This window comes from Oreochromis niloticus, linkage group LG8, assembly GCF_001858045.2.
Source record: "Oreochromis niloticus isolate F11D_XX linkage group LG8, O_niloticus_UMD_NMBU, whole genome shotgun sequence".
Taxonomy (NCBI): domain Eukaryota; kingdom Metazoa; phylum Chordata; class Actinopteri; order Cichliformes; family Cichlidae; genus Oreochromis; species Oreochromis niloticus.
In genome coordinates this window covers 14,341,346-14,354,395 of record NC_031973.2, presented here as the reverse complement: position 1 = coordinate 14,354,395, position 13,050 = coordinate 14,341,346, and the positions used below count along the sequence as shown (strand labels likewise).

The 13,050-nt window shown below is 42.3% G+C and overlaps 1 protein-coding gene across 1 annotated transcript; it reads right to left on the bottom strand.

The window, feature by feature from the left end:
* Positions 1 to 10,085: 10,085 nt before the first annotated feature.
* Positions 10,086 to 12,825, bottom strand: adrb1 (adrenoceptor beta 1). The gene has a single exon (XM_005471266.4). It carries the CDS (start codon positions 12,191 to 12,193, stop codon positions 11,000 to 11,002), a length of 1,194 nt encoding a protein of 397 aa, XP_005471323.1. The 5' UTR covers positions 12,194 to 12,825; the 3' UTR covers positions 10,086 to 10,999.
* Positions 12,826 to 13,050: the final 225 nt, after the last annotated feature.

The following is a 13,050-nucleotide window of genomic DNA, read 5'->3' as shown; positions in this document are numbered from 1 at the left end:
TGTCCTGCAGCAGTCTTGCTTTGTGCTTTTCCTCCTTCCTGTTGACACTAACATCTGTTGTCCTGGTTTATCGGGCGTGGTGGAATTGAGCCTAATTCAGGTGACAAAGCGATTTTTGCACCGAGATGACCTCCCTCTCAGTGACTTTTGTCAGCTTTAGGTCCCACTTCAAAAGCAGCGGTGTCAGCGGTACTTGAGGTCATGCACGTCGCTGTGCCGCTGTCCATCAAAGCAATCTTCCATTCAGAGGATTTAAAGTCCAAAGTGCTGCTTCACAGACATTCTCCTCACTGGACCTGAGAGGAGCACCAAGCTGAAGCACGTCCATTTAAATATAAATATACGTCCATACATTTTGGCTAATTTCCAGAAAGCAAATAGTTTTGTTTCCCCTTTCACTCCTTTTTAAATATGTGGACTAAATGTCAACAGAACTTTGTTAGGTACACCTGTTCTACCACTTGTTAATGTAAATATCTAATCAGCCAATCACATGGCGATGTATTTACACAATTAGACATGGTCAAGATGACCCACTGCAGTTCTAACTGGGCATCAGAAAGGTGATTTAAGTGATTTTGAATGTGGCTTTTCTGTGTATTTCAGGAACTGCTTCTCTGCTGGGATTTTCCCACACACGCATCTCTACAGTTTACAGAGAATGATCAGAAAAAGAGAAAATATCCAGTGAGCGGCAGTTCTCTGGGTGAAAATGCCTTGTTGATGCCAGAGGTCAGAGGCTGCTCTGAACTGATAGGAAGGCAATGACCACTCATTACAACCAGGTGCCACTCCTGTCAGCTACGAACGGGAAACTGAGGCTACAGTTTCCAGGGCCACTAAAATTGGATAACAGAAAACAGAAAAAACGTTTCCTGGTCTGACAAGTCTCCATTTCTACTTTTACATTTGGATGGTCGGGTCAGAATTTGGTGCAAACAACGTGCTAGCATGGATCATTGATTGGTGGTGGTGTTACAGTGTGGGGGATATATTTGGGACACTTGGGCAATTGAGCATTGCTTAAATGCCACAACCTCAGGATTGTTGTTAGCCACATCCATCCTTTGATTACTAAAGCGTTCTGATCTTCGATGGCTGCTCTCAGTTCAGATCATCTCATACTGTTTTCTTGAACATGGCGGTGAGTTCAAATGAACTCCACAGCTACCAGATCTCAATCCAACAGAGCCAGTTTGGGATGTTGTGGAACGGGAGCTTTGCATCACGGATAGACAGCAACTGTTTGATGCTATCATATCAGTAAGGATCAAAATCTCAGGAATGTTTCCAGCCCCATCTTGAATCTATGTCACGAAGAATTCAATCATTTCTGAAGCTAAAAGGGGGACCGACACATTAGTAGCGAGGTATACCTAATGAAGTGTCTATTGAGTATATGCAGACACAATCAGAGTAAAGCAGTGGATCCTACACAGGTTAAAGAGGAGTGCCAGGTTTTGTATCTTCAGAGGGAGCTGCCCAAAAACTGCCTCAAGTTTATTAGTAGAGTTTTGGAGAAGGCGCAGCCTACCAGGCCACCTTCTAGCAGCTGAGGTACCATGGCCATTGTTTTATGTCAAAATCTCAGTTATAAAAGCGGTTTTTGTTGAACAATACCCTTAGTCATGCTGCTCAGTCTGCTCACATCAAAATTTTACATTACGCACATGCTGTCTCATGGTTATGCACATGTGCGGACGCTGAAAAACGCCTACAGAACAACTGAAAGCACCCTGTCATCAGAAATATCATAATTTAGCAGCATAAACAAGACATTTCTTTCTTTATTCTCGTCACGTAGGGGTGAAAGTTCCTATTTTCTCTGCGGGCACAGTAGCAGGTTCAAATATCCAATTCAGGCGAATGGTTACTGAGAGGCTATTTTTAGCTCACAGATAGCGGATTCTCCTATCAGCTTAGATGACCACCCTTGAATTCATAAAGCATTGCCCATGTCCTTTAGCCGAAGCACCAACCTTGACAGGAGCTCTTAAGGTATAAAGATAACAAGTATATCCTGTCAGTCTGTTTTTTCACTGTTTCCCAGCCCAGATTTAGGGAGACTCCTGCAGTAGCTGTAGCATTAAGATAAAAAATATCTGAATATAAGCAAGTCTTCATAACGACCATCATTACATTCCACTTATTCTCTTTTAACTTAAGTGTTATGTAATTCTGTGCACAAAAATAACCCTTTAATTGGGAATATTCATGTATCCGTCTGGTCTGTCCTATCTGTAATGCTTTGATTATATGCCACTCTACGCTCTGCCTCTTCAGATGCTTTGTCTCGGCCTCTAACATGGAAATTTAGACAATTAATGTTCTCCAACAGAGCGGCGGTGCATTAACAGCCTAAATTTTTGTCTTGTTCGTTGAGATTTGTGTTTGATGAAAAGGTGCAGAGCTGCAGGTTTTGGCTGTTTGGACAACTATTCATGGTTTCACATTAAACCAGAGCTACATATGGACGTGTCTGGACTTTGTCTTGTGCATGTGGGGCCAGACGAGATACAGTCAAAGCCTTGGGGTGAGTGATAACTGCAGGGAGTCAGCAAGAAAGGTAGCGATAAACCTTGAGTGTGATGAAGGCTTTTTAAACGGCCCGGAGTGTAGTTTCAGTGCTCGGGAGCAGTGCAGGGAAACCAAGCAGAAACTCTGGCTTTATTAAAGAAACTCTAGTATTAAAGGAAAAGATGCCCTGAGAAGCCTGCACCCGTGATTCCCACTTGATTTGTGACCCTGCTGGAAAACGTTGGAACTCATCTGTTACTGTAACAGTGGTACCAAAACAATACTCAACCATGCACACTTTTCAATGTGGTTAAATAATCATAATTTATTAACAGTCTTAACGATTTTTTCACACTTTTGCTCTGCATGTTTGATCGCTCATCTAAATGAGAAGTTCAGATAAACAAGTGACGAGCTGAGGAGGACTGGGAGGAATAGCTGGTGGGACACAGTGACCTTCACTGCGAGGGGTTAAAAACCCCAAAGTCAGCTGGAGGGCTTACAAAAGGGCACTTTTCCCCTTTTAGACTCAGCTTGGTCTCTCGGGGGGCTTTGAACGCTCTGTGAAGCCACTCATCATGGGAGTGCAAGTCCACCTCTCGAACTACAATGCTGTTGTGAAGGACCAATCCATCTCACCATGACTGATTCATTATAAGAAAGTGACATGGAAGGATTAGAAGGTGCCAAAAAAAAAACATCTCCATATAAAATGCCTTGCGGCGCTGACATTTTATATGGGCGGGAAGATGTGGACTCGGTAATACCACTTGCTTCCATCATTGTAGTTGCTGGAAAGAGGAGTTTAAGGTTGGTAACCTAAATATTTTGACACTTTCAGATGACATCACTCAGTTTTATTATGAAACTGGAGCCAGCCGTTCATCACAAGCCTAGAAACAAGGAAAACAGCTAGATTATTTTTATCCACTACATGCAGTACTGCAAAACTGTTTTGAGTCACACTTGATTTCTTTACATTTTTTTGAAGTAAGAAATAGGTACAGCAAGTAATTGAAACATATGCAAACATACATGAGGATACTATCTACGTATAAGGCAATATCAAGCCTGAAAGTCAATATTTGGTATCACCACCTTCGTTCTTTAAGTAGTCTTCAGGAATAGTTCTAGTACATTTTAAAACTCCCCTTTGGATGTTGTCTGCCTTTTTTTTTCCCTGTTCTCTGTCACGATGATCCCACGGGGCTTCACTGATGTGCAGGTCCGGGCTCTGGGAACACCAATCCATGACTGATGGTGTTCCACTGTGTGCTTTTCTATCCAGTTATGCATTTACCTTAATGGCAGTGTGTTTGAGATCACTTTATAGATATTATTGCATAGTAGAGCAAAATATGATGGTACTTTTCTTTGTTCAGTTCCCCACCAACAGCACTTCAGCCCTATTCAGCCCTAAGCTATGACAGAGCTTCCTCCCTGTCTAGAGCCATTACAGATGACTACAGATGTTCTTCTGCTGATTTTTTTTTTTTTAGGCCTCTTTTCATCCTCCAGTTGTCCAGTTTCCTCAGTTTTTTTTAAGGACACACTGCACACTTGCTGAGATTTGCAAAATTTCCAACTAATAGCGCTTTTGAAATCTCATTGTTCATGCAAAAAATACTATTTTATATCTGCCAAACTGTGTGAACGTTCACATTTTTCATAGATTCAACTAAAGAAATGCGTTTTTGTGAATTCTGCCTAAAGGTATAATTTAAACGTTGTTCTTTGATTAGTCATCTGTTGTTATGTGTAGACACAACGCTGCCTCCTATCTTGAATTAAGAGCCTTTTTTTATACTTGAATGATTCATAGGTAAGTGTTAATTGGCTCAACAAACGAAAACAAAAAGAAAAATTTAAAAGGCTTTCGGGAAGAACTATTGGTGAAGATTCCTTTCAAAATTACAAGAAAATCTTGCTTTTGGAAGCAAAATGTAAAGCAAAATGTTATTGCCTAATAGAGTAAGCCTGCATGGGTGGAGATGGTTTCTGCTACCTTTGAAGAGAGGCACCTGCTTCCCAGTTGCATCTTATCATAATAACATCTTGTGATCTAACCTTAGTGTCCAAATATTCTTTTAATCATGATCTTTGTTGGTACAGCGTCTCATCCTGGACACTAAATCTCAAGCAGTCAGACAATGAATCATCAGCTTCTCGGGATTCGAGTGTAGGATTTAGTAAAAGGTCAAGACTGAGGCTGGCACGGCAAGGAGCGACTTGGGGAGAAAGTCGGAGAAGGCTTTAAAGAGCCACAGTGCATCGATGCTTGATATGTTACTCATTTCATGAGAGAAAGAATGAGGAGTGGAGGAAATGAAGATGAGTACTGCACTGATCAACGTGTTCATCTATGACTGTCAGATGGACCCTTAAAAGAAACATTTACGCTGATGTACCTTATCACCTCATCATATATTACCAAGGCTGTTTGGATAGTTTATCAGTGCCAAGTTCTTTGATTTAAAAGCTGCACTGTTCCCGGACTTGTTTGTTTGGTATGTGACCAGTGTTTTCTAGCTGACCTTTGTCAATCTGCCCTGAGCTTTGTTCTAAAAGGAAGAAATTTACTTCACTGATTTTAACGTTTGATATGAAGACGAAATGTACCTCAGTCGTTCTTGTTCCTGTTGCAAATGTTCCAAAAAGCAGTTATGCTTTCATGAATGTACTACGCTTGGCTTATCATTTCCATAAGTAAGTCAGTTTGCGTCATTAAAGTTGAGCATAAACGCTGACCATCGCTGACCACCTTCACCCAGTCTTCATGCAAGCCACAATCGCAGCAAGCTGAAGCCCAGCAGATGGAGACCGCAACTTGCCAAGTTCACACGGGGAATCCAAACAGATGGACACATGAAGTGTAGCACCTGCTTTTGGCAATGCACCTCAACACGTACAGCTTGAGTTAGAGTGGAAAAAAATCACAGGGGATTTCAATCTTACAGGGTTGAGAGGTTTTGATTAGCCAACAGAAGTTGAATTTCGATCAATGTTTTGCATCAGAGAGACGTGTGCCAGCTACAGCGTCTGTATGAGTTCACTTTGAAATGGTTTACATTCATAAAAAAAGATAAGATGCATTTTTTAATCTTTGTGGTGCACTTTTTATGATCCTGTTGCATAAATTTAGTATATCTGTTGTTTGGGTTTGATAAGACTGTAATAATCAGCAATCAGCAATAATTATCTCCAGGTGCTGACATTTGTAGCTTTCAGAAATTTGCGGTTTTGTTTTTCTCACTCAAAGATTGTAACAGCCTCCCCTGGAACACCGCCCGCTGAAGAAAATGATTATTTGCATTAGCATTTTACAGAAACTGTGTTTCTAATCATGTTTCTGTTGGATCTATTATTGAGAGGATGCTTAGTGAAAAACATCATGAAGCAAATGTATGTCAGCAGAGATTCATTGGGATTTACTTGATGATTTTGATATTTCTCTTGGTCTTTAATCAAGAGCAGAAGGCTGTAGGAGGTGGTTGGCATTGACAATATTCATAATCTGGACAAGAATCCATGCAATAACTGGATGAAGCTTCGCACCTGTTGCCCGAGAGGATCTGAAAGAACTCCAGACACTCCCTTGAAGTTTCAGCGTAGCATTGATGAAGTGCTTTTGAAGGTCATGAAAAATGTTCTTACAAAATATCACCATATTTCAGAGACTATAAATAAACAAAAGGCTTAAGAACAGTCAAAGGAAATCAAGTTAAGTAAATATTTTCTGCACCTATGAAATAGTAGAAATCCAGCAAAGACCTGACGCAGCACCTGAGATGAGCGTTTGGCCTTTTTAGTTGATCCGTCTACTGGTCACTGAAGATTTATCAGAAATGGTCTCACTGGTAGCTGGCTGTGAAGAAGCCATTCTTAAGGAAGGGAAACATAGAAAAAAGGCTGAGGTATGCCAAACTGCTCCAATTTGACATTTTGGGGTTAAACTGTTGTCCCTATGTACAGAGGAGATTCAAATATTGTACCAAACATTGACTTTCAATCTTGTTACTGCTTTTTTCTCATATACTGTAATTCCATTCCTGTTTACATATCTGTTAATAGATTGTTGCAGCTATTTTGCATTTTTCCTACTAAAATATTAAAACATTTTGAGTGGCTCAAGGCTTCTGTATAGTTCTAAAGGTCTATAACCTGCCCAGTGCACTCATTCTTTTTAATAATGTACCAGACTGTTGATTGTTGATCTCTAACTTGCTTGGAGATTACTATAAATCTCCTCGAATAAGAGCAATTTCAGTAATTGGAAGCAACTTCAGATGTTTTATCAAGCTATCATGAAACAATGAGAGAACAGATCTCGTCTGACCATTAAACTGATTGGGAATCAGGTGTCCAATGACTTTAGAGCATCTGAAAATGTGGGACTGTGTATAAAAATGGCTGTAATTGCTAAACAGTTGATGCAATACTTTTGTTAAACACCTTGAATTGAAGCTGAAAATCTGTATTTCAATTGCATATTGATTTTTTGATTTAAAATTCACTGTTTTGATGTACAGAAGCAAAGATGCAAAAAAATGTGTGATTGCCCAGAAACGTATGGACCAAACTGTAGTCGCTTTCTAGTCAAAACATGATAGGAGTTATTATTCTTGCTTGGGCTGTGTTAGGTCTGGATCCCGGATGAGCCCCCAAATGTGTAACATCCCCTAAATTAAAAGCTCACGGAAACCAAGTTTAACAACACAAAATATGACTCAAAAAGCAACAAACACAATATAAAATAAAGCAAAAAAAACCCACCATCAACCAAGCATCTAGTGGGCTGCTGGATCAAAGCCCCAAAACTAATTAACAAGTAACAAACTTGAAAACTGAGGCCTATGAGCTAATAGTAGATCATAAAAAAGTGAAAACAAATTCTAGAATTAAGTATGCTGATAAATGGTGGAGGAGAAACAGCTTGTTCCAACATGTACGTGAGCCTCAGCACCTAATCAGGAGAACCAAAACAAATAATTAATTACCAGAGGGAGAATTTGCTGAAATATGGGGGTGTACGTAACAGTAAAAGGTCTAAACATCTGTTTTTGAAGCTTATCATAAAACCTGGAAACAATGACTATTTCCAAAGGTCAGAAATTGTGGCTGCTGAAGTCTCTGCCATTCCAACAGCCAACAAATGTAACTCCTCCATCTTTTTTTTTTTTTAAAGGTTTTTACCCTTATTTTATATGAGGTTTAACTGTTGCAATGTATTTGCTGCAAAGATGAGTCTTTATTTAACACTATTTAACCTACAGCAAGAAAGAAAGTTATTTACTAAAACATTGAGTATTGCCTTCCTTACACCCATCTTCAGCACCCAGTGATCTTGCAGTGGTAACAAAGGAGTGTTTAGGTGTTGCACAGAGGTGTGGGTTGTAGGGATATAGGAATTTTATGAGGGACATTATTCAGTTCCTTGTAAATGGTCTCAGATTCCACAAATTATGTACAAGATGTAATGAAACACAATTCAATTAGGAGTGTTTACTAATACAACCCCGTGTTTAACCCTGATCTTGGCCTATCACAGTTACATATATTACACTCCAGCCTGGTCTGTAAAATACCACAGAGACATGTGGGTGAAACACCAAGGGTAAATCACTGGCGAACATATTTCTGAATGTAGACGCCATATGGAGTTATAACCTCTGCTGGCACAGAGGTCATGTTGGTATCGCTTTATCTACTTTGACTTGGAGCAGCCAAAATGTCTGCTGATACACATGCAATTTGAAACAATTACTCTTAAAACCACTGATTAGCTCCTCCATCTGTGAGCCCACAGCTAATCTGCCCAAACGCAAACTTCCTGCCAAACAAACAAATGCTTAATAATGAAGCAGGTCTTTGCCAGGAGGCCATCACTGATGCTGGCTGCACTGATGTTGTTATTCGTTTTTCTAAAAGCTGGGTCTCATTCACACTCATTAGTTCACCCAATCATATCTAAACATTGTTCATTAGCCAGAACAGCTGAGCTCAGTTCCATTCAGTTTTTCCGGCCTAATTGAAATGTACAGCTCTGGCCCTTTTGGGAGAGCATCATTAGCACAACACGTCATGCTAATGCATTTTAAAGACGTCCAGCTTAAGGGCTGATTAATATTCCCCAGAAAGAACTGCAAATCTCTCCTGTAAGAGCCACTTCATAACACCAGCTGCCGTGGTGTTTACTCAAATATTTTCTATAGGCTTTCAGAGTATCGCTCGAGGAAAATGGAACCATCAAACAGCATGCTGGAGAGGTGGTTAACCTGAGTGAGAGTGGATGCGGGTGAGAGCTTAAAACATTTGGGGACATCAAAGCAAGACATAAAATACCACCTACTGTAATTTTCTTGTGGTAGTAGTAGATCCAACCTTTACTTATGTTTTAAAGTGTCACCACATTAATTTTACGACTAAAGCTCAGCCCTCCCATCCTGGGGAGAGCTTCTCTGCCTGTGTAAATAGCTGTGTAATGCCTCTTTTTCTGTATCTTTTCAAGGTCTGAAAAAGGGGAACCTTGCTGTCACTGTTTTCTTGGCTTGGCTTTGAAACTCTGCATTTTTACCAGTTAAGCTGCACATGTTGGATCGCTTTCATTTTTGACCATCCTTTTTAAAAATCTGTCTCTGATGAACCTCCAGGCCCCCACCCACCCACACATTGTTGTTGTTGTTGTTTTTTTTAACAGGCTTGTATGCAAACCACAAATGCAGGAAATAAATATGTGAAGACACACACTGGCAGGGGAAGAAGCACATAAAACTCCCAACATCAAATTGGCATGTGTAGTAGCGCAATTGGATTAGAATATGATGTGGATTAGGAGAAACAGTGTTTTTTTCACAGACTGGAGCCATCTTTGTATCCCACAGCAGAGAAAGCCCTGGTTAAAAGGTTACACTTGTAAATGTATAAATAATAAAATGAATACAGGTGAAATCCATTTAGATGCTTTGGTTTCAGGATCCTGTTATTGTGCATACACCCCAGGGTCACGGATTAGTTGGAAACCTGAATAGAGCAGAGCCACCTTTAAGCACACTAACACCTGTGCTTTTCCAGTTAGAGCGTGTGCCGTGAAGAGGGCTCACCTCACCCCCGTGCGCAATTGTTTCCTCTGACAGCTGTGAACTGAGCCTACAATATCGATACACCCACGAGTGGACTTTAATGAAGCATGTAAACAAACCCCTATTTATCCCTGCAACATTAAAGTGCACAAGAAGCATTGTTCAAGAGTCGGATTTCGTGGCTCCTTCTCCACGGTGGCCAATCAGATTCCTCTTCCTCCCAGCAGCACAACAGCATCTGACATCACGCCAATTCACAAATCTTGCAAAGCGCCGTTTACCTCTCGGTGCCACGCTGTTTAATCACAAAATGCTGCTCTTATTAGTCTCTTTGTACATTGTGAACGAACCGAGGTTGCAGAATGTGATTACATTTCAATCACTTCTCCTCTAGCATTTCAGAATTTCTACAGCTCCCTGTGGAGTAAAGTCAAACCTTCCCACAGTAATAATAGTAATAACAAGAAGAAAATGGGTTAAACAGCAATAAACAGTAAAACTTTCTTTTATTTTCACAGACATTATAACACACCACCTCACAACAGCATGTAAAGCCAAAGACAAAGGGAGAGGCTCAAATACCTCTTGGGCACTAAACAGCACATTATGTACAACGGGCATTAGAATCAGCCTCACAATTACTCGTTTAGTTGTAAAAGACAGCGCGGAATAAATAGGCTATTTTACACGAATGTTTAATATAAACAAATACCTGTCGTACAAATTGCACTTGCCGATGGCTGTGAGGTAAAATACTTCGTGAGCTCTACATGACTGCGATACAGTCACTCCGACAAATGCCTTGCTCTTATCCAGTGCCTTTAAATAACAGTTTATTGTAGTGCGCCTGAGCGGTGATGAGCGAATTTTTACGCACGAACCTGGAGCGAGGATCGGGCTCTCACGTCCCCATTATAAATCATAAATGCAGAAATCAACTGTTTATCGAACAAAATCAAAACTGAAAAGTTTATATTTATATCAGGCATAAATCACAGGAGTGCGACTGCGCTCTTTGGCTGATGCACAGATTCACCGGATTTCAAATTCGGCACCTGACAGGTTTTTAATCACAGAAGCTTTACAGCCACCTCATTTTAGGGTTGATGAGCTATAATTTCAGCAAATTTGATTTTCTCTTTCACACTAAAGTCTCTCTCTGAGCCAAAGGGAGATCTCGGGAAAATAATTTATCCTGATGCTTTAAAAATGGCTTTCAAACACGTTTCTAGCATTTTCGCCTGGTGTTTGAACTCAAATGATTGTTGTTGAAAAGGTCCCCATTGAAATGATATGGCTCTTACGCACTCCGTCTCCAAAAGGAAACTCGCCTATTTTGTCACTATCTTTTGCTAAATCTGCCTGAACAGAAGTTGAACTTTGTCCCCCCCCCTCTCCCTCTCTCACAGCTGTGATTCGGAGTGAGACAACTTTCCGGTCCCCAGGCTACTATCACTGTTGTCCAAGCCGGCGCAGTCTGACCACATCCCCAACGTTCCGGGCTCCAGAGAGGAGACGAACCCGCCGGAGCATCGGGACAGGTCGCAGGAGCTAATGTGTAGCCTGCGGTCGGCTTGCCTCGGGCAGCACAGCAGCCTCTTAAAAGCCTTCCTGAAATCTGGGCTTCGGCAGTAAATGATGGGGTTAAACGCAGAGTTCACGTACCCCAGCCAGTTCAGAAACACGAAAAGGTCCTTGTCCACCACCTCTGCGCAAAAAACCCTCACGACGTTCACTATGAAAAAGGGCAGCCAGCACAGAGTGAACGTCCCCATGATGATGCCAAGCGTTTTGAGCGCTTTCTGCTCCCTGAGTGCCAGGATCTTAGACGGCCTCTTCTTGCACTTGGAGGTCAGTCCGGTTAAGGTGTTGTGAAACCTGCCCTCGCACTTGTCGATCTTCCTCAGCTGCTTTTTCGCCTCTCTGTACACGCGGGCGTAAACAAATATCATGACCAGGAGAGGAATGTAAAAAGATATGATGGATGAGGAGATGGCGTATGCTCTGTTTGTGACAAAGTCGCAACATTCGGGGTCCTCGTAGCAGTCTGTGTCCACGCTGTCCCGAGACCAGTGCATCAGGATGGGCAAGAAGGAGACCAGCGCAGAGATCGCCCACACCACACACACCACCGCTTTGGCCCGGGCTTTGGTTAACAAGCTTTGGTAGCGGAAAGGTGATGTGATGGCCACATACCTGTCTATGGCGATAACGCACAGGGTCTCGATGCTGGCGGTGACGCAGAGAACGTCCACGGAGATCCAGAACTCACAGAAAAAGGTGCCATACAGCCAAGAACCGCGCACCGCGAGCGCCGCGCCAAATGGCACAACCAGCAGCCCCATGATGAGGTCCGCGCTCGCCAGCGACACGATGAACACGTTGGTGAGAGTCTGCAGCCTCTGCGTCCTGGCGATGGCCACGATGACCAGGATATTTCCGAACACGATGGACAGGACGATCAAACCCATAACCAGGCTCATGCCGGCCATCCACTGCTCGGACGCGGCTGCAGCGGAGCCCGGTGAGTCGGACGCCTCGCTCCCCGTGCCATTCTGGAAGTTCACTGGCGAGGACGCGCCACCACCGTCCCCCATGACGGGCTGCTGGGCTGTGAGTGGAACCAGGTCGAGATCATCAAGGCAGCACTAACAACGCCTTCACAGTCTATAGCTCTACTCCCACTGCGCGCCAACTCCATCTGGAGCGCCTCTCGAGTCCTCAGCCTGCGTTGGCTGCTGAAGCGGCCGGGACAGCAAAGCGCGCGGTGACATCATTGCTCCTCACGACCAATCAGGCAGCTCAGCGGGCAAACGGTCCCAGCGGTGAAGTTGTGGAAGCAAACAAACACCTGAACCTTAAATTTTCAGTCAGTCTCTTTTTGGTGTCTTCACCAGTTGGAATAAACGCATGGGCGAATAAACCAAGCGTTTATTAAGCAGGAGAAGCAGATGGTCACTCCCCAAACTGTCCATAACTATCATCGGTCCAAAAAATCTTCTCGGTTATGGAAACACGATGAACCAAATATGGAAGTCCAGCAGGACATGAACTACAGGGATTTCTCTGTTTTCATCACTGGCGAACCACAAACAAAATTTGTTTTTCCTCTTGTCCGTTTTATATTTTTATCGCTAAGAATACATTCCGTGGGCATGAGGTCAGGCCCAACCACGGATCTGTGGTCCTTCCTTCACAGCAGCTGTATTATGGTAAACTTCTTATCTCCAATCGCAAGTACAGAAGGCTATAAAGCAGGGGTTGACTCACAGCTATTCATTCCGCATCATTGCAGAGATAAACATTCCAGGTCAGTTCCAGGTCATTAAAAATGATTTTTCTGACCTACACCTGAACCAGGTTTTAAAATATGGCCGAGATGGAAGAAAGACAAGCCTAGCAGTCAGCCTAGTTAAAAAAAAAAGAAGGAAAAGAAAGAAAAAGAAAAGAAAAG